Genomic DNA, 22,277 nt, shown 5'->3' with positions numbered 1-22,277 from the left:
TTGCAAATAAGACCGATTTCTTCCTTGAAAAGATAGGATACCCCACGTATTTAGATTTTTGCTTTGAGGATCTCCGCCGAAAAAAAAACTTATTCGATAAATAGTACTCAAGAAAACTGTAGTATGAATTGTGAGTTATAGTTCCAAAATTTTTAGCTAGAAAAATAACAGATTGAGTAAAGGTTGGGAAAAGGCGACTATAAATACATTATTTGAGTTTAGAACTCATCTCAATCATGACTCTTATACTGAAAATTTTCGTTTGAATTCTAACTTTTCCAATGCAAAGTCTTTCTTAAAATAATTATGATAAATTCATGTGAAATTACAAAAAACTCTGTCTGGAAATGGGAATGGCGGTAGAGTGAAAACGATTAATCCTCGCTCCTTTAATAATTTCTGCTAAAGATTGCATTTGGCATTAAAGAATAGGGGTGGGGCGACTCGATATAAGAATTTAATTTATAGTATATATAAATTATATTAATGACAGATTTTTTTAAAATGTGTAATTTCTTAACTATAATACAAAAAGAAAAAGTATTGATTTGTTCGATGGGGGAAATACGATTGCATGTATCGCCCCTCCCACCTGGTACAACCCTTTTTCATTTAAATTTACTAATGATACAATTTGAGATTAGAGTGTGGTACGACATAATATACAATGGGTCACATATCAATATGTAGTTTATATTATATAGATATTCAACTAATTTTATTCACAAACTATGATTCTCCACAAAAATAGGACCGCCCCCCCAGCACTCAAAGGGCTAGAGTGGGGAGGGCAGTACATGCAATCGCCCCCCCTCACCCCACCGAATCGGCCAAAATACCAGAAAGGGAGCGACATAATATAAAATTTATATATTAATTCAAGTTCAACTAATTTTGTTCACAGACTATGATTTCTCCATAAAAACGGACCGCCCCCCCCCCACTCAAAGGGTTTAGGTGGGAAGGGCAGTAGAGGTATTCGTCCCCCTTCCCCCCCCCCCAATCGGCAAACAGGGAACGACATAATAAAAAGATCGGTTAAAATATAAAAAACAATTTTTAATGATATAGATATTTAATTGATTTTGTTAGCAAGCTGTGATTTCTACAAATAAATTTGACGCCCCCCCACTCGAAAGTGTAAGGGGGGGGGGCGGGATTGATACCATCGCCCCCTCCCGACCCCACCAAATCAGCCAACATACTAGAGGGGGGGCGAAATAATTTAAAAATAGGTTGAAATATAAATAATTAATATATATTTTTAACATAATTAATAAATTCGTATACAAATCGTGTGAATTTTATACTAAAGTTCGTCCGCCCCCTCCCCCCTTCGGGGGGGGGGGGTCGGCCGAGTGGGGGGGGGGGGCGATCGCCCCTACCGCCCCCCCCCTGGATCCGCCAGTGCTACCCTGTCCCCCTGAATATTTAGGTCCTCTACCCTGTCCCCCTGAATATTTAGGTCCTCAATCCTGTCCCCCTGAATATTTAGGTCCTCTACCCTGTCCCCCTGAATATTTAGCTCCTCTACCCTGTCCCCCTGAATATTTAGCTCCTCAATCCTGTCCCCCTGAATATTCAGCTCCTCAATCCTGTCCCCCTGAATATTTAGCTCCTCTACCCTGTCCCCCTGAATATTTAGCTCCTCTACCCTGTCCCCCTGAATATTTAGCTCCTCAATCCTGTCCCCCTGAATATTTAGCTCCTCTACCCTGTCCCCCTGAATATTTAGCTCTTCAATCCTGTCCCCCTGAATATTTAGCTCCTCAATCCTGTCCCCCTGAATATTTAGCTCCTCAATCCTGTCCCCCTGAATATTTAGGTCCTCTACCCTGTCCCCCTGAATATTTAGGTCCTCTACCCTGTCCCCCTGAATATTTAGCTCCTCAATCCTGTCCCCCTGAATATTTAGCTCCTCAATCCTGTCCCCCTGAATATTTAGGTCCTCTACCCTGTCCCCCTGAATATTTAGGTCCTCTACCCTGTCCCCCTGAATATTTAGGTCCTCTACCCTGTCCCCCTGACCAGTTTGGCAAGTATTCAGATAGCCACATCTCCAAATTTCTATTGCCTGTCATCTACATAGACCTCTAGATCTATTGATTCCATTTTTTCCCTATATTTTTTAAACTAGCTTTGACCGGAAGTATTTTGACCGTTGGGATTGAACGCTATATATAGTTTTAAAAAAACAAAAAAACAAAACATCTTCTTGTCTGGTACTGATTGCTATTTGAACAATGTAGAGAACTGATTTATCAAGAAAAATCGGACCCGGGTTGAAAAGAAAAAAAAAATGAAAGCCCCCATTGTTAGAAGAGGTTCACAGATGATGTTGAATCCAATCATTGACTCGGGACATTGTTGATAGACATTGTGTTGAATTCTGAACAGAATCACAAGAGACACGATGTTTGAAGATAATTATTTGAGATGCGGAGGCAACGGACGCAATGCTCGATGTATGAAAACTAAAAGAGATCAGCCTCTTTTTAAAATCATAGCACATAATAATATGAATGTCAGATAATTATCAGCATAGCACTTTGTCAAGACAGCATTTTAGCAATATCAAAGCAGTTTGATAACAGAATAGCGCTTTGTTTACACATAGACAGTACTCTGCTCAGCAAACTTTTCATAATACCTAGCACTTTGATAACAACATAGCGCTTTCATAACAGCTTAGCGCTTTGATAAAAGCATTTAGTTTCGTTATATTTTCCATATATTTCCTTTATAATTGTAAAAGCTCTTTATTTTCGCTAAAAAATCTTTATAAAGCTTTACCTACTAAACGCTTTCGATGGAAATAAAAGTACTATGCTCAGTTGCCTCACGCAATCTCTAACATTTGTATGTACTCTGGGGTAATTGTCGTGCTTTTTGCCTTTCACTTCTAGAGAGAGAGAGAGAGAGAGAGAGAGAGAGAGAAAGATGAATACAACTCAAGGTCTACTCTGTGGATAAACAGTATAATTACGTCCGTTAAGCTAAGAGACTGTAATGGTACATCCACGGATGCGATACGAAGACTTGGTTGAATCAAATTGTATTGAGAGAGAGAGAAAGAAAGAGAGAAAGAGAGAAACAAATGGCTACAAATAAAAAAGATAGAAAGTGAAAGATAGAAGTGAGGGAGAGAGAAAGAGTGGAAATTTGGAAGAGTGAAAAAGAAAGAGAGAGAGAGAAAAAGAGTAAGCATTGGAATGAATATAATACACGGATGCCTGAGATCTGATCAATTTCCATGATTGGACTTCTATTTCCTGATTTGCACTCCAGTCATTGCTCTATCACAAAAGAGGTTTTATTTAGTAACTATCTCACATTAGTCCTTATTCTCCTAGGCCCCTGACCTAAATCTTCAAGCTAAGATATAAGAAAACAACAGCATGTGTCGATGTGGAAACGTGGTACTGTCTGTAGTAATGTGGAGACGTGGTACTGTCTGTAGTAATGTGGATACGTGGTACTGTCTGTAGTAATGTGGAAACGTGGTACTGTCTGTAGTAATGTGGAGACGTGGTACTGTCTGTAGTAATGTGGATACGTGGTACTGTCTGTAGTAATGTGGAGACGTGGTACTGTCTGTAGTAATGTGGATACGTGGTACTGTCTCTAGTAATGTGGAGACGTGGTACTGTCTATAGTAATGTGGATACGTGGTACTGTCTGTAGTAATGTGGAGACGTGGTACTGTCTGTAGTAATGTGGAGGCGTGGTACTGTCTGTAGTAATGTGGAGACGTGGTACTGTCTGTAGTAATGTGAATACGTGGTACTGTCTGTAGTAATGTGGAGACGTGGTACTGTCTGTAGTAATGTGGAGCCGTGGTACTGTCTGTAGTAATGTGGAGACGTGGTACTGTCTGTAGTAATGTGGAGACGTGGTACTGTCTGTAGTAATGTGGAGGCGTGGTACTGTCTGTAGTAATGTGGAGGCGTGGTACTGTCTGTAGTAATGTGGATACGTGGTACTGTCTGTAGTAATGTGGATACGTGGTACTGTCTGTAGTAATGTGGAGACGTGGTACTGTCTGTAGTAATGTGGAGACGTGGTACTGTCTGTAGTAATGTGGATACGTGGTACTGTCTGTAGTAATGTGGAGGCGTGGTACTGTCTGTAGTAATGTGGAGGCGTGGTACTGTCTGTAGTAATGTGAAGACGTGGTACTGTCTGTAGTAATGTGGATACGTGGTACTGTCTGTAGTAATGTGGAGCCGTGGTACTGTCTGTAGTAATGTGGAGGCGTGGTACTGTCTGTAGTAATGTGGAGCCGTGGTACTGTCTGTAGTAATGTGGAGGCGTGGTACTGTCTGTAGTAATGTGGAGACGTGGTACTGTCTGTAGTAATGTGGAGACGTGGTACTGTCTGTAGTAATGTGAAGACGTGGTACTGTCTGTAGTAATGTGGAGACGTGGTACTTTCTGTAGTAATGTGGAGACGTGGTACTGTCTGTAGTAATGTGGAGACGTGGTACTGTCTGTAGTAATGTGGAGCCGTGGTACTGTCTGTAGTAATGTGGAGCCGTGGTACTGTCTGTAGTAATGTGGAGAAGTGGTACTGTCTGTAGTAATGTGGAGACGTGGTACTGTCTGTAGTAATGTGGAGACGTGGTACTGTCTGTAGTAATGTGGATACGTGGTACTGTCTGTAGTAATGTGGATACGTGGTACTGTCTGTAGTAATGTGGATACGTGGTACTGTCTGTAGTAATGTGGATACGTGGTACTGTCTGTAGTAATGTGGAGGCGTGGTACTGTCTGTAGTAATGTGGAGGCGTGGTACTCTCTGTAGTAATGTGGAGACGAGGTACTGTCTGTAGTAATGTGGAGGCGTGGTACTGTCTGTAGTAATGTGAAGACGTGGTACTGTCTGTAGTAATGTGGAGACGTGGTACTGTCTGTAGTAATGTGGAGACGTGGTTCTGTCTGTAGCAATGTGGAGACGTGGTACTGTCTGTAGTAATGTGGAGGTGTGGTACTGTCTGTAGTAATGTGGAGACGTGGTACTGTCTGTAGTAATGTGGAGACGTGGTACTGTCTGTAGTAATGTGGAGACGTGGTACTGTCTGTAGTAATGTGGAGGCGTGGTACTGTCTGTAGTAATGTGGAGGCGTGGTACTGTCTGTAGTAATGTGGATACGTGGTACTGTCTGTAGTAATGTGGATACGTGGTACTGTCTGTAGTAATGTGGAGACGTGGTACTGTCTGTAGTAATGTGGAGACGTGGTACTGTCTGTAGTAATGTGGATACGTGGTACTGTCTGTAGTAATGTGGAGGCGTGGTACTGTCTGTAGTAATGTGGAGGCGTGGTACTGTCTGTAGTAATGTGAAGACGTGGTACTGTCTGTAGTAATGTGGATACGTGGTACTGTCTGTAGTAATGTGGAGCCGTGGTACTGTCTGTAGTAATGTGGAGGCGTGGTACTGTCTGTAGTAATGTGGAGCCGTGGTACTGTCTGTAGTAATGTGGAGGCGTGGTACTGTCTGTAGTAATGTGGAGACGTGGTACTGTCTGTAGTAATGTGGAGACGTGGTACTGTCTGTAGAAATGTGGAGACGTGGTACTGTCTGTAGTAATGTGGATACGTGGTACTGTCTGTAGTAATGTGGATACGTGGTACTGTCTGTAGTAATGTGGATACGTGGTACTGTCTGTAGTAATGTGGATACGTGGTACTGTCTGTAGTAATGTGGATACGTGGTACTGTCTGTAGTAATGTGGAGGCGTGGTACTGTCTGTAGTAATGTGGAGTCGTGGTACTGTCTGTAGTAATGTGGAGGCGTGGTACTGTCTGTAGTAATGTGGAGGCGTGGTACTGTCTGTAGTAATGTGGAGCCGTGGTACTGTCTGTAGTAATGTGGAGACGTGGTACTGTCTGTAGTAAAGTGGATACGTGGTACTGTCTGTAGTAATGTGGAGACGTGGTACTGTCTGTAGTAATGTGGAGACGTGGTACTGTCTGTAGTAATGTGAAGACGTGGTACTGTCTGTAGTAATGTGGAGACGTGGTACTGTCTGTAGTAATGTGGAGACGTGGTACTGTCTTTAGTAATGTGGAGGCGTGGTACTGTCTGTAGTAATGTGAAGACGTGGTACGGTCTGTAGTAATGTGGATACGTGGTACTGTCTGTAGTAATGTGGAGACGTGGTACTGTCTGTAGTAATGTGGAGACGTGGTACTGTCTGTAGTAATGTGGAGACGTGGTACTGTCTGTAGTAATGTGGAGACGTGGTACTGTCTGTAGTAATGTGGAGACGTGTTACTGTCTGTAGTAATGTGAAGACGTGGTACTGTCTGTAGTAATGTGGAGACGTGGTACTTTCTGTAGTAATGTGGAGACGTGGTACTGTCTGTAGTAATGTGGAGACGTGGTACTGTCTGTAGTAATGTGGAGCCGTGGTACTGTCTGTAGTAATGTGGAGCCGTGGTACTGTCTGTAGTAATGTGGAGACGTGGTACTGTCTGTAGTAATGTGGAGACGTGGTACTGTCTGTAGTAATGTGGAGGCGTGGTACTGTCTGTAGTAATGTGGAGCCGTGGTACTGTCTGTAGTAATGTGGAGGCGTGGTACTGTCTGTAGTAATGTGGAGACGTGGTACTGTCTGTAGTAATGTGGAGACGTGGTACTGTCTGTAGTAATGTGGATACGTGGTACTGTCTGTAGTAATGTGGAGACGTGGTACTGTCTGTAGTAATGTGGAGACGTGGTACTGTCTGTAGTAATGTGGAGACGTGGTACTGTCTGTAGTAATGTGGAGACGTGGTACTGTCTGTAGTAATGTGGAGGCGTGGTACTGTCTGTAGTAATGTGAAGACGTGGTACTGTCTGTAGTAATGTGGATACGTGGTACTGTCTCTAGTAATGTGGAGACGTGGTACTGTCTATAGTAATGTGGATACGTGGTACTGTCTGTAGTAATGTGGAGACGTGGTACTGTCTGTAGTAATGTGGAGACGTGGTACTGTCTGTAGTAATGTGGAGACGTGGTACTGTCTGTAGTAATGTGAAGACGTGGTACTGTCTGTAGTAATGTGGAGACGTGGTACTGTCTGTAGTAATGTGGAGACGTGGTACTGTCTGTAGTAATGTGGAGACGTGGTACTGTCTGTAGTAATGTGGAGACGTGGTACTGTCTGTAGTAATGTGGAGACGTGGTACTGTCTGTAGTAATGTGGAGACGTGGTACTGTCTGTAGTAATGTGGATACGTGGTACTGTCTGTAGTAATGTGGAGACGTGGTACTGTCTGTAGTAATGTGGAGACGTGGTACTGTCTGTAGTAATGTGAAGACGTGGTACTGTCTGTAGTAATGTGGAGACGTGGTACTGTCTGTAGTAATGTGGAGACGTGGTACTGTCTGTAGTAATGTGGAGGCGTGGTACTGTCTGTAGTAATGTGAAGACGTGGTACGGTCTGTAGTAATGTGGATACGTGGTACTGTCTGTAGTAATGTGGAGACGTGGTACTGTCTGTAGTAATGTGGATACGTGGTACTGTCTGTAGTAATGTGGAGACGTGGTACTGTCTGTAGTAATGTGGAGACGTGGTACTGTCTGTAGTAATGTGAAGACGTGGTACTGTCTGTAGTAATGTGAAGACGTGGTACTGTCTGTAGTAATGTGGAGACGTGGTACTGTCTGTAGTAATGTGGAGACGTGGTACTGTCTGTAGTAATGTGGATACGTGGTACTGTCTGTAGTAATGTGGAGACGTGGTACTGTCTGTAGTAATGTGGAGACGTGGTACTGTCTGTAGTAATGTGAAGACGTGGTACTGTCTGTAGTAATGTGGAGACGTGGTACTGTCTGTAGTAATGTGGAGACGTGGTACTGTCTGTAGTAATGTGGAGACGTGGTACTGTCTGTAGTAATGTGGATACGTGGTACTGTCTCTAGTAATGTGGAGACGTGGTACTGTCTATAGTAATGTGGATACGTGGTACTGTCTGTAGTAATGTGGAGACGTGGTACTGTCTGTAGTAATGTGGAGACGTGGTACTGTCTGTAGTAATGTGAAGACGTGGTACTGTCTGTAGTAATGTGGAGACGTGGTACTGTCTGTAGTAATGTGGAGACGTGGTACTGTCTGTAGTAATGTGGAGACGTGGTACTGTCTGTAGTAATGTGGAGACGTGGTACTGTCTGTAGTAATGTGGAGACGTGGTACTGTCTGTAGTAATGTGGAGACGTGGTACTGTCTTTAGTAATGTGGAGGCGTGGTACGGTCTGTAGTAATGTGGAGACGTGGTACTGTCTGTAGTAATGTGGATACGTGGTACTGTCTGTAGTAATGTGGAGACGTGGTACTGTCTGTAGTAATGTGGAGACGTGGTACTGTCTGTAGTAATGTGGAGACGTGGTACTGTCTGTAGTAATGTGGAGACGTGGTACTGTCTGTAGTAATGTGGATACGTGGTACTGTCTGTAGTAATGTGGAGACGTGGTACTGTCTGTAGTAATGTGGAGACGTGGTACTGTCTGTAGTAATGTGGTGACGTGGTACTGTCTGTAGTAATGTGGAGGCGTGGTACTGTCTGTAGTAATGTGGAGACGTGGTACTGTCTGTAGTAATGTGGAGGCGTGGTACGGTCAATAGTATTATATATTTCTTTAATGAAAGCAGTATTAAATCTTTGAATAGAGAAGAGTATCAATTATTTATTATCCTACCTTAAATTTCATTGAGATTTATCTTTTCAGTTTTTCCTGGGTTAAACTTGCGTGGATTGTCTGGGTTATCCTGAGTTATTTTAGTTAGCATTAGTCGTTTGATTTATCCTGGGTTAAAATATTTATGTTGTTTGGACTATATAACCTTTTTAGAAATAAAATACTGCAACTTAGTCTTTAAAAACATGTATATTATTAAAATAAGCTCGCCACCCCATAAGGTCGACAATTTTTGCCACTGAGCTGTTCAAGTACTAATAATTAAAAAACAACAAGTGTCTGAATGGGATGGGGTGTTTAGTTAGTCAGCATTCGACACCTTTACAAAAGGAAATCGATTACATTTTAAAACATACAAAATAAAGTGTATCGTTTTCATAACTTTGAAAAACAATTACGATCAAATTTACTAGACTCGGAAAAAAAAAAAGACTTATATCAACGGAAATGACGCTTTATGAACGAGATCAAGTCAAAGCGTGACAAACGCCAAGACAACTTTGTCATTAAGTGCTCTCGGGGAACGGCTCAGTGACATTAAATATGCAACGAGAGAAGACAGGAAGTGATGTGTCAAGTTTATAAATAGCACCTTTCCTTTCCATCACGCCCCGACCAATCATTGCAACAGCCAATAGGAATAACTCCATAATACAGAAATGGGCAGCGTTCAAAGTAACTTCCCTTTGTTTTCGTGGTGCCAAAATTTAATGCTGCTGTGTTTGGTATGTGTGTATGTGTGATTTCGCTTAAATAATGGACACTACATCACGTGACTGCTATGCTGGTGCACAAAGCCCCTCTCTTTTCCCTTTAGTACTGTTCATTTAGTGTCACTATAAATGTGAAATTATTACTACTCTGGTTTATGCTAGGTATATTTAACCTCCCTTTCTAGCAATTGTAACAAAATGATTAAAAAAAAAAAACACTATTCCCCCTTAATCTCATAGGTAAGGTGGTTATTACAATGGTATCGGGTTGTGAAATTTAAACTTATGGCTGTAGATCTAATTATATAACAGATGCCATTGTTTAGGTTAATGGAGCTTTTCATTGCGAAATATACTGAAAAATTGTAAAATATTTTTTAAAATACTAAAATAGAAACAAAAAATATACTAAAATACTATTTAAAAAATACTACAATACTTAAAAAGAAGTACTACAAAATACTAAAATACACACACACAAAAACAACAGCTAAAAAAAAAATACTAAAAAAAATAATTCTAAAGTGCTAAAAAAAATAAAAATAAAAATAAAATACTAAAATAATTATAAAATAATAAATAGAAATAATAAAATAATACAAACAAAGAACGTGCATATATTGTATATTTCCCATTTCCAATGGAAATCAGAAACTATCTGCTTCCAATGGAAATCAGAAACTATCTGCAGCACAGTACGCTCGAGATTAGCAATGCTATGCGATATAAACTTCCATGCTAAGACAAATAACTAATGGCAACACACAGCAATTACATCAATTAACCTCGGGGCATAGGACACTTTAGTCACTTGTTGGATTTCCAACTAACTATATAGGTCTAACTGACTGGCTGATATTGGGATCTTAATAGTGAGCAAAAAACAAAAATAATTTATAGTACTCTGTACATCAGGTGCTATTTCGATGAGTGGTGGCGTGAGTAATGGATGACAAATTTAAGACTCTAGATGACAACGCAGTTGAATTTTTCGATAACGCAATCCACAAGACACCCTGGGCACTAATTGCACAACATCAGACATTTCCGTGTCTGTTGCGAGTTCCTTGCCTTGCTGGTGACTCACGCAATCTATGGTCGGCCCGGGATTTGAGAGTAAAGTGGTCACTAAAAGGTCGATCATTTGACTTTTTTGCATCCCACACACGCACATACACACACACATACACATATGGTAATGGTAGGAATGCTTAGACCAGCGGTTCTCAACCTTTTAAGCTCGGCGACCCCTTTTTACAATCCCCCACTCTGCCGCGACCTCCCTCCCCAAACACACACATACGGCAATAGAAAAGTAGACAATAACAATCCAAATTTTTGATGGTCTTAGGCGACCCCCTGGCAAATCGTCAATCGACCCCCAAAGGGGTCGCGACCCACAGGCTCCGAATCCCCGGTTTAGACCCACCTATAGAATAAGATATATCATTTTACTTTACACTATAAACTAGGTGGTAGTGATGTGGAATTAGATGAAGTAGAATTTGAAATAGATACATTATAAGTAGATGGAGACCTTATAGCGTATTATAGCTCAGTGGAAAATAAAACATTACATGCTTTAAGTTAAAGGATAAAATAATGAAACAGCTGTATAACGAGAAAAATATTTCAACAGTTTAATTATAAAATCTAGACTATAAAACAAAAAAAAACAACACTTATGTATTTTGAGTAATACATAAAGATCCACACTCAGCTTTGTGTTGAATATGCATTGCAAGAGTCGTACTCATTTCTATACACGAGTAATGTCCTACTGTCAGAGTTGTCAATCGCTATGGGGTTGTATTCAGGGGCGGACTGGCTATATGGGCATTTGGGCGAATGCCCTGTGGGCCGGTACCCAAATGGGCCGGTAGGGCCACCGAAATGGCCTGATCGAAGTCACTATGGCACATATCCAGTTGTTAAAGGTTTTATAATATTCTTATTATGTTATTATTATTATTATTATTATAACAGACCCTCTGATCGTCGTGTTTAAACAAATCTTTCACAGACATTACAGTGTAATACTCTTTTAATCAAACACATTTTCCGAAAATAAAATGTAGAATGTAGACAGTGTTACTAGTAGACTTCATCTTTTAGGGCCTACATAATTGCTGATTTAAAAAGACGCTATATTGCTTATTAAGATATAGAGTTCATTGTATGCATGCATATCGATACATTATCAAACTTAACAATGATTTTTAAGGACCGATACACCTAGAAATGGATGCCCATCACATGATAGAGAATTTGTGGGCCGAATTTTATAGAAATGCCTGGGCCGATTTTGACACCCAGTCCGCCCATGGTTGTATTAAACGTCATGTTAAAAGGTTCAACCTTAAGACGAGTGTCTGTTTTCATTAATATTGACGTCAATCAACTTTTTCTGTCGATAAATAGTCTTTTGTCCTACGTTACCAACTGGCACCTGTCTTTCGTGGGGGGGGGGGGGGGGAGATTATCGAGGCAGTCCTGTACTTTCACACTTGGTTTAGGCCCCTGAATGTCTGTCTGACAAACTGAGCGCGCTGCCATAAATGGTGCAAGTTGGAATAAACATCTCAGGAGAGACTAAGTCTAACTAGAGTCAGGCTGAAAAGTCTTATTTCTAGTGTACAATGCAACTGGCTGAATTAAAAGAAAGGAATGGTTTCAGACGTAAAAAAAGACATTGCTGCATCAGTTCGGACGTTCCGAAAGCTAAGTCCCAACTTCCTTCATGACGTCATGGGCTGACTTCGGGTACGATTTCTAACTCTGGATAATCGTAACCACATGATTGGTGTCTTATACTAGTAGTGGGTTAAACCACATGATTGGTGTCTTATACTAGTAGTGGGTTAAACCACATGATTGGTGTCTTATACTAGTATATTTCAAATTTTTCATTATTCTTCATCTTACCCATAATAGGAGTCCATTTTTGTAAGTTAAAAAAAATAGTTTTATCTAGCACCCCTGCCCAATCTTTTCACTCATAAAAACAGCCTTCCAGCCCCTGCATATATAAACGTAGTACGGAATGTTCCATCTATTCTTAAACTAAGGGCCCACGTCTTTCACGGGCTGGTAATGGCCTATAAGGGCCTACGACTTTCACGGGCTGGTAATGGCCTATAAGGGCCTACGTCTTTCACGGGCTGGTACTGGCCTATAAGGGCCTACGTTTTTCACGGGCTGGTACTGGCCTATAAGGGCCCAAGTCTTTCACTGGCTCGTACAGATTCAAGTTATCAAAAATACCCCATTGTTATATCAACCGTGAGGATAATGACAACTGACCTCACAGATACCTTCAAAGCCCTTAACATTCCTAAGAAGACTCTCGTTGCCTGTCAGAAGTCGGTACTTCTGCAGACCTGCTACATCACTAGAAAATTCCTCAGTGGACACTGATAAAAGGACTACAATGAAATTTGTTTCTCTTTAAGGAAACTCGACCCTGTCAGTGCCAGATTATGAATACTTGTTCATTTCTAACATAATAGTAATAATAAAAACAATAATAATTTTATTTTATTTTAAAAAATTATTTTGAGAAAAGAACACAGAACAAACTATTATAATGATATAACAGAATAACACATTTATGCTAGTTTCAATGGATCGCCTTTTACTGAGCGCCTAAAAGCAGCACGAAAAAAATTTCTCCCAAGTACCCCCTCCCCCCACTGGTTCACAAATGAGATTGGAACATAGCGCTCTGAGCATGCTATAAGCATGAAAGTAGCGCTATATAAAAGCTATAATTATGAATGGACACTACATGTGAAGTTATAAAGAAAGTGAACTTTTCTACATTGACATTCTATATATTTCTTTTCTCTTATGTTATGTTAACAAAGATCTCTTTTTTTTTTTCGTAAGAATTACTTATTTTAATTTTTTTATTAACGCACTACTAGTAGCCTATAAGACACCAATCATGTAGTTTAACCCACTACTAGTATAAGACACCAATCATGTGATTTAACCCACTACTAGTATAAGACACCAATCATGTGGTTTAACCCACTACTAGTATAAGACAAAAATCATGTGGTTTAACACACTACTAGTATACACCAATCATGTGGTTTAACCCACTACTAGTATAAGACACCAATCATGTGGTTACGATTATCCAGAGTTAGAAATCGTACCCGAAGTCAACCCATGACGTCATGAAGGAAGTTGGGACTTTCGGAACGTCCGAACTGATGCAGCATTGTCTCTTTTTAAGTCTGACACCATTCCTTTCTTTTAATTCAGCCAGTTGCATTGTACACTAGAAATAAGACTTTGCAGTCTGACTCTCGTTAGACTTATCCTCTCGTGAGATGTTTTACTGGTTCAATCAATAGTTTAATTAACTTTTACTCTCCGATTCTAACTCTCTATGTTTCAATTAGATCGCCATTGATTTCTCGGCTCATAACTAATTCATTTGTTTCTCTAGTATTTACATCTTATCAACTAGAAAGTTGATATTAAATGAATTAGTTCCAATTCATTTGGCATGTCTACACATTTAGTGTGTGCGTACATTGTGAAGTGACAATGTCTGTGAATAAATGAAGTGACAGTATTCGTGATGAAATGAAGTGACAAAGTTCGTGAATTAAAGACGTGTCAATGTCTGTGATTAAATGAAGTGACAAAGTCCGTGAATAAATGAAGTGACAAAGTCTGTGATTAAATGAAGTGACAAAGTCCGTGAATAAATGAAGTGACAAAGTCCGTGAATTAAGAGCCCAGGTATCACCGCATCACAAACAAAGAGATGAGAAAGGGGAGATCACAGCGGTAAATGTGCCCCACGTTAACCTGCTAGCCACAATCATAAAACGCAAACTGAAGGTATATGGCCATATCAAAAGGTTCTCAGGGTTCACAGAGGACTTCCCTCAGAGACTTGGGGGTAAAAAAGAGACAGACAGAGAAAGCGATGGGAAGACTACGTACAAGAAAGGACGGGGCTGTGATTGAGGAAGATTCCTTTCAAGGGAAAAGACAACGAGGAATGGATAATGCCCAAACGGTTCAACAGACTAAAGAATAGGTGATAGGTGATGTACAGTGGAGGTCAACCTTTTCAGTCCTAGGGTCCATGTACATTATAGACAGACGTGCCAATGACCGCATCATCAGGACAAGCTACCCTGCGGCCGCTTGAAGAAACGACTAAGCCAAAGATCAACAAATGGAAACTCTTTGGGAGTGCGTAAGGGCGCAATTGTCCAAACGACGTTTTTCAAGGGACCGTTTCAATGATAGCTAGTCTCGCACGGTAAGCCTGGCAAAGTATAGGAAAATGGTGTTGATCGCCGGTAAGCTTGACCTTTGACCACGTAATAGCACGTGAGTCAGGAGTGTCTAAACCACTGGAAATAGCAATGTTGACCATTTAAACATCTGCTTTGAACCTCGCTAGACAGAACTTCTTGTTCAGCTGGTAAGAGGGAGCTCTTGCTGGCCTAGAGTTTCATAAATCTTGTCTCAACTCTTAAAAACAGATCAAACTGGCCTCATCACAGTAGAAAAAAAAATGTCCGAGTCCTCTGAGGATTCATTATGCACTGTGAGCATTCGTTTCAAGTTGCCGGTCAGTATCGCGTCACTGGGCAGAATATGGCCCGCGGATAGTAGTTTGAAGAGCTCAGAGTAAAAAATTTTTGTCAAGATTGTCTGGTCCTTGGATAGATAGCTCTTTTAGCGTGACTGGTGTTGCCCACGTAGCTGCAATCCTAATTAATAACTGCATAACATTAGAAAAAATAAAGTAATATTATTATTATGATGTCTGATTTAGACTTTTATCATCGCGCGCCGTTCCGCGCATTGGGTGACAAGTCTCCGTAAAGATCAGTTGCTGGCAACGTCTGAAGGCTCTTCCCATCTAGTGTTTGTTGTTCTAAGGTCTTCCAGTAGGAGCGGCGCTAACTTATACGAGGACGCCTCTGTTTGCGCTTTCCAGGCACAGTCCTCCATGTCACTGCAACTTTTGAGTTATGGGATTCATTCTGATATGCCCCGCTAACCTCATTGAAAGCTCGGTCACAACCTTATTAGGTGGTCCAGTGTCAATTTGACCTAGAATATTTTTTTTCTTTGTAGTCCGATCTCTGTAACTGAATTCTTAAATCCGCCTTAGCTAATTAGATTATAACGTATTGATACTATTATTATCAAGACAGCCTTTTTGATTATATGCTTAGTTCTTTTAATGTCACTTTAGTTTTGCGATTATGCGAGATCCAGGCCTACTTAATATGAACTTAACTTTTCTACATTGTGCCTCCAACGTCACGTGGCATTCTGAAGTATTACGTGAAAGATGACGTATAGTTTAGCATTTTTTCACATTAACTCGTGACGTCACTATAATATATTGTAATTTTTTTATTTATTTTTTTATCTTTCATGCTTTGCTCTTGCATTCTATTTTTGAAGTCACCAAGTTCAAGGGCGAGTATTCCTCTCACGCGACAGCCTCGTAATGAAAACGAGACCAGGAAAGATGGATTAGTCTCACACTGACCAGTTGGTCCAGATCCGAGTGTCCGAGCAGCATGGTGGTCACGTGGTATGCTCCTCCCCATGTGCCCTTTCCCAACCGAGAACCCCGAAGTAGAAGATATGGGCTTTAGATAATAGGTTTTAGTGCAGACAAAGGATGAATGATATTTGGACCAGATCTGACAGGCGCTGATTTATTTCTTCTTTTTTTGTCTCCCCTTCAGCCGTACTGCATTGGTTCGCCTCGCATAGTCTAATTAAGTAAAAATACTGTAAACCTTTGACAACAGCCATTTTTCTGACTATCTCTTTATTTGAACTTTGCAACACAAGGTTATTACGGTTCTTCCTGTCAGCTCGCAAACTCTTTATGGGTTCATGGTAGGTGGACATTCACGGAAGGGATTTATTGAGGCTCTAACAATTTTCCTAGAAATTTGGAAGATTTTTTTGAGAAATAAAAATAGCCGCCTAATTGGCCACACAATGAAAACTCTGGTTTTACTGTTATAATTCTTCAAAATATAATCATCTTAAAATCAAATTTGGCTTGAACGGGAATCACCGCACTTGACTCAAATGTTTCTTTGTGTTCGGTAAACAATTGATTGACGAAGCTATATACTTTATATCTAGAGTGATTGTGCTATCTAATTTCGTATCAAATCGTTAATGTGCATAACTCATTTAAAGCTGTAACGAAGCTAGACTTATGAATCTTGGAAATCGCTCTTCTGTCTCGGAAAAGTAATGATCTTTAGTTTTCAATGTTTAGAAATAATAAAATCCCATTTCGCAGATATTAAATTTATAATTAGGCTTGTCTTCAAATTTAAAGATTAATGAGGAATGGATTTTTTTCTTTGGCTACGCAGCCCCAGTTGTTACCCACATAAGTTGCCACATCTAGCGCAGATTTTTCATTGAAGAGCCTATTAATCACATAACTATATATTCACGCAAATCTAGGATTAAAAGCTTATTTTCTTTTATTTCCACTGAGATAACAAAATCAGTCAAAATATGTCGCGTTTCGCAATTCTAGATCTAAATACTCCAAACCTGTTGATTTCAAGTATGTTACTATTTTAGATTAAACTTTTATTAGGTCTTTCTTGATCTATATCTGGATTCTGTATTTAAAAATTGCGTCATTTTAGTTTTAACATAACTTAGATCTAGATCTAATTTTTTATTATTAAATGTAAAAAAAAAACCCTAAGAAATGATAATCGATTTTCGTAGGGACAAGAAGGAAAATGATATTGTTTCTGTAGCTGGAGAGACTATTGAAATTGTGCAAACCTTTAAATACCTTGGTACTATCCTAGACAATGAACTAAATTTTACAGCAAATACTGATTATATCAGCAAAAAAGGTCAGCAAAGATTACGACTACTAAGAAAACTGTCCTCGTTTAATGTTAGCGAAAAGGTCTTGGCTATGTTTTATCACGCTCATATCTGCAATATTTTAAGTTTCAATATCACTGCCTGGTATGGCAATATGAGCATTAAAAATAAAAATAAACTTTATAGAATCCTAAATACTGCTGGTAAGATCCCCCATTTGGGCAGTTGTTTGAGACAAACATCTCTAAAAAAGCTAACAAGATCCTCGAAATAAAGAATCACCCTTTGTGTCAGGATTTTGTAATTTTACCATCACAAAAGAGATACAAGACACCGATAGCAAAGACAAACAGACACAAACACTCTTTTGTTCCCTGGTAATCAAATCATTAAATAAGAACAATCTGGTATAAACCTTGTCACATGTAAATTATGAGTGAGTCTGGTGTGAATGTATACTTTGGTTTCTTATAGTTATAATGTTTTTTGTTTGGTGTAATGCACAAATTGTAAGACAAATTTCCATACGGACAATAAAGATTATTATTATTATTATTATTATTATTATTAATATCTTGCATAGTATATGTTATAGAGGTTAGGGTCAAAAGACAATTACTTCTTATAACTACTTTACCAACCAACACCCTATTTCAGGACATTGTTGTGTAGTGTTAAAGAGATCACCGCGTCCAGGCTAGACAGTTTAGGGATATGGCTGTCTACGAGTTCAATACATATATATATTGTTATAAACCTGGTGGTGGCACAGATGGGGGTAGTGGTACGTGTGTAGTCAGCCGACGCAAATCGCCCCAGGCCAGCGCTAGACGAGCGGTCAACCGTGACGAGTTACCACGGTCGGCCGAGACGAGTGTCAACAAGATGGTTCGGGAAGGATCGACGTCGTGAACAGAGTTCAGGAGCGTCACGAGAGTTGTAGTCATCTGACCACCTAGAAATGTCGAGCGGCGTTCTGTCCGGTCCGAGAAGGCCAGTAGTGACCCTATATAAAGAGCGGAGGTGTCGCAGTCAAGACGGTTCACGACAGGGGTTCAGAGCCCGGTTCACTACAGTCCGGTCGACTACAGCACAGTTCAGCGGTGTGGTTCTGTACGGAGCATTACGACGGTTCAGTGCGGAGTACTGTCAAGTACAGTTAAGACGACTGGAGTCTTGATCTTGGTCTGCGATCGAGTCCGACACAACGAGCCTAGTGTGTGAAGTCAGTCCTGAACTGTTGAACCCAGTGCAAGCCCGGAACGAGACGGAGAGGCCAGTGCAAGAGTTGATACGGCGGAACGGTGTTATCGGAGAGATATTTGTACAGTGTTCGTGTTGCCAATTGAACAGTGTTGGCTGTTATTTATTCAACTATTAAAGTGTTACGTTACTTTGGAGCCCTGAGTTGTCAAGTTCTTTAAGTCGGTGTCGTGTGTTGCAGTTTGCCGAGAGCCTGGATAGTGAGATTTTGAGCACCAACTAATGTAAAAATTCTAAGACTATTAATAGGTCAACTTGGCTGTGCAAAGTTCACTGAAAAGACATAACCACAGACCTCTACATATTATAATAATAATAAGGCTAGTCTTCGAGTCCGAAGATCAGTTAGGAATGCAGTATTTCCCGAGGCAGCGCAGTCCCAGCTGTGACCTACATATTTTGCCACATCCAGACCAAGCATAACCATTGTCCACAGGTGGTCGATTTAGATTTTCTTTTCGCCGTCTGCGTTTGTCCAAGGCAGCGGATTTTCTTTTGGTCTCAAATGTGTATTCCGCAGCCTTCGTGAGTGACCTCCAGCTGTCTCGTTCTGAGGCCGCAAGCAACCAGGTGCTCTCTTCTATGTCAGAATAAGGAAAGTTGACGCCAAAGCTGTTACGTCGACCACCTTTTGGTGAGCTAAAAGGTGGTTGGCATACATATTATACCTAGACTGGAAAATGGAAGCAAATACTTATTCGATATTGATCAGATCCTAGACCTCTAGATTGTTATGTGCATAACTCTTTTTCAAGCTGAAAGGGAAGTCGTAGCGAATCTAAGAAAATCTATTCTGCTCTTTTTTCGATGTTATATTGGTTTGAAAACCTAAATTTACTTCGTATAACTACTTTAGAAAGCAATGCCTTGTTTTAGCTTTTTTGAATTTTTCACATTTTTGTGTAGTGCTAGAGATACCCATGTATCATAAAACATGTTTTATGTTTCTACTTGTAATAGCGCACTGTCCAGAACTAGTTTCATTGGCCTGGTTCACACCACAGCTTAGTAGACTTAGCTGAACTTCAGCTATACAAGCTATTTATAGATGAGAAAGGGACATTCTATAAATATAATAGGGTTAGGTAATTATATCGACATTGAGTTTATTCATTTCGATCATGTTTCAAGATGTGACGAGTCGTCTTTCTCTGTGCCGTCTCAGTGCAAGCGAAATCTCATACCAGTATGTCGTAATCTTCTCTTTATTTATTAATCATTTGTTTCATTAGAAAGACTGGGGCGCGGTAAAGCGATTGGCTTCCGAACCGGAGGTCCAAATGCTCAAATGCTGGTGAAGACTGGGATTTTAATTTCGGGAATTTTAGCTCGAGTCCATCTAGCTTATGGGTACTTTAGTTGGAGAAAAGTAAAGGCGGTTGGTCGTTGTGCTGGCCACATGACACCCTCGTTAACCGTAGATCGCTTTAAGCCTGAAAACTGACCTGTAACGCGGCAAGGTGTGGTCAGTGGAGACCAATGGCTAGGCATAAACGAAACCTTTTACACAGATCTTATTAAAATTAGTGATACTTTTTTTTCCATGCATTTTCAAACATATTGCAAACGTTGAAAGAGCATAACCGCTGATCAATGCACAGAGGGTAAAAACAAAAACAAAAAAACTAGAAATATACAGTCCATTGAATCAGAGAGTTGAGTTGCATCAGAGAGCAGTGTTCTTCTTACAGAGTACAATCTGTTTGTTGCCTGGTCATGTGGTAAGCGCACTATACTGTCAACCATCTTATAACAATAAAAATGGTAATGTTAAATCTTTTTTTTTTTAATTTTTTTTACAAAGCTAATCTTAACTTACGCTGTCTGTCTGTCCGGTATAAAGTTTGAACAAGTTATTTCTCCCACACCCATTCTCGGATCAAGTTAAAACCTTAAATTTATTATACCCAACAAAACACGATTCTTTTTTAAATTAACCAATTAGTCATGTATTTATTAGTAACTAATTTTTTGTAATAGTGAATAAAGAAATTTACTTTGCAATATTGAGAGATATAGTTGTAATTGCGGAGTTTTTCCCCTTAGATAAGCTTTTTTAAAAAAAGAAAAAAAGGATTTTTTAATATTTTGCTTCTTCAAACTCATGTTCCGACTTGTTTTATGAACCATTGATTTTTTAATGTCTTTTAACGCTTTTAACATTGTGTCCAGTGGAGCGAACTCGCTAACACATTCTGTAAGAGACGCTTTTAATGTGAACATTAGTTTCAATTAGACTAAATTAATGTATTTTTACAAAGGAATAAAATTTGTCGGTTGTCTTTCGTTTTATGCTGACAAAGTAATCGATCGATTCCTACATCTAATAGATCGATGCTTTATTAGAATAAGATACAAATTTAAACAGCCGTAGTAACATATCGATTCATAGATTTAAAAGAGCGATACTTTATTAGATGAAGATGAGACTCTTTAATTGTCATTGTTACATATCCATTCTAAGATATAATATATGCATGCCAGGTTCCTTTTTACTTGGCTCAAAGGGTACTTAGGTAAACTATAACTTGGATGACCTTAGTTGTAACTACCATAAATGTAATCCTTTGCTTGTAATGATGCAGTGTCTTCCCTGGTTGACCTTTACCTTTACCTGTCCCTTAGTCTGTTGGACAGTTGGGGCACCAAGCAAGGTTTGTGGACAGTCTTTCTCCATTCCTCTCTGACCTTTGCCTTTGATAGAGCCTCTTTCAATGGCAGGCCCGTCCATTCTTTTATGTTGTCTTCCCAACACTTTCTCTGTCTGCCTCTTCTTTTTTTTCTTGGTACTGTTCCCTGAAGGAAGGTCTTAGCAAGCCCCGAAGACCTTGTAATATCGCTATTGATTTTTAACTTGCGTTTTTTTTTAACGTTAGCATGTCATCATGGGGTCTAATGGCTGCAGTAACCCGTGTCTCTAATCTCTTGGTTTGTGATGCGGTCTTTGAATGATGACGTTAGCATGGGTTATTTATTTGCGGGTGGGTGGGTGGGTGGAGTGGAGCTTGAACTGTCATTCACTTACATCTAGAATAAGTCGTTACGATACACCAACAAAAAAAGTCCGATATTAACAGACATGTGATTTTATGAGCATAGAGAATAGAATCAAGAATAATAATACTATCCAGCTATATGCCGCTAGCCATACAAATATTTATAACTGTATGGCCTATATCCAATCACTAAGACATTTTAAGTTTCAAAATACCATATCTTTTAAAGTCTCTTATAGTCCTCTCTCTAGAAATCTCCAAAAGTAACTACTAGAATCACTGAGTTAATATATGGAAAAATCTCACATTAAAAAAATTTTGACGTTTATACTGATCACATTTATACTTTGGGATTTAAACAAAGGGATATAGCTCTGCCTGACCCAGACAATGCATTTACATTTATTGTTAAAATAAGCTGGGTTATGAATCGACATTGTAATGAAATGATTCCTTTGACCTAGAATATGCCTCTCGATACAATTAAAATAAGATGAAACTTAAAATTACCAATTCTTTCTTCAGGGTTCGGGGGAAATCTGGGTTTATTGTCATGCTACTGACGGAGCGAACCGGAAATATCCATAGTGTGGGAGGCGAGCAAACGTGCCCCCTGCCAGGAAGGGAAATATTGTCCAGAAATAGCCTGTGTATCCCGAGGCCCCGGTACTTGTGTTTAAGAAATAAATCTTAAAGGTCTCAAACAACGGAAAGTAAATCATTACAATGTACTGTGGCTAGAGGTAG

General features: G+C 39.8%; 1 protein-coding gene across 1 annotated transcript in view; it reads right to left on the bottom strand.

Moving 5' to 3' along the window:
• The window catches only part of LOC129923748 (ribosome-binding protein 1-like), a 54,884-nt gene that overhangs the window by 2,491 nt on the left and 30,116 nt on the right, over positions 1-22,277 (bottom strand). The window contains exon 2 of the mRNA XM_056016264.1: positions 1,415-2,023. Within this exon, the coding sequence (XP_055872239.1) occupies positions 1,415-2,023 (609 nt within the window). The remainder of the gene's footprint in view (positions 1-1,414; positions 2,024-22,277) is intronic.

The sequence above is a fragment of the Biomphalaria glabrata genome, chromosome 17, assembly GCF_947242115.1.
Source record: "Biomphalaria glabrata chromosome 17, xgBioGlab47.1, whole genome shotgun sequence".
NCBI lineage: Eukaryota > Metazoa > Mollusca > Gastropoda > Planorbidae > Biomphalaria > Biomphalaria glabrata.
This window is presented reverse-complemented; position numbering and strand designations above follow the sequence as displayed.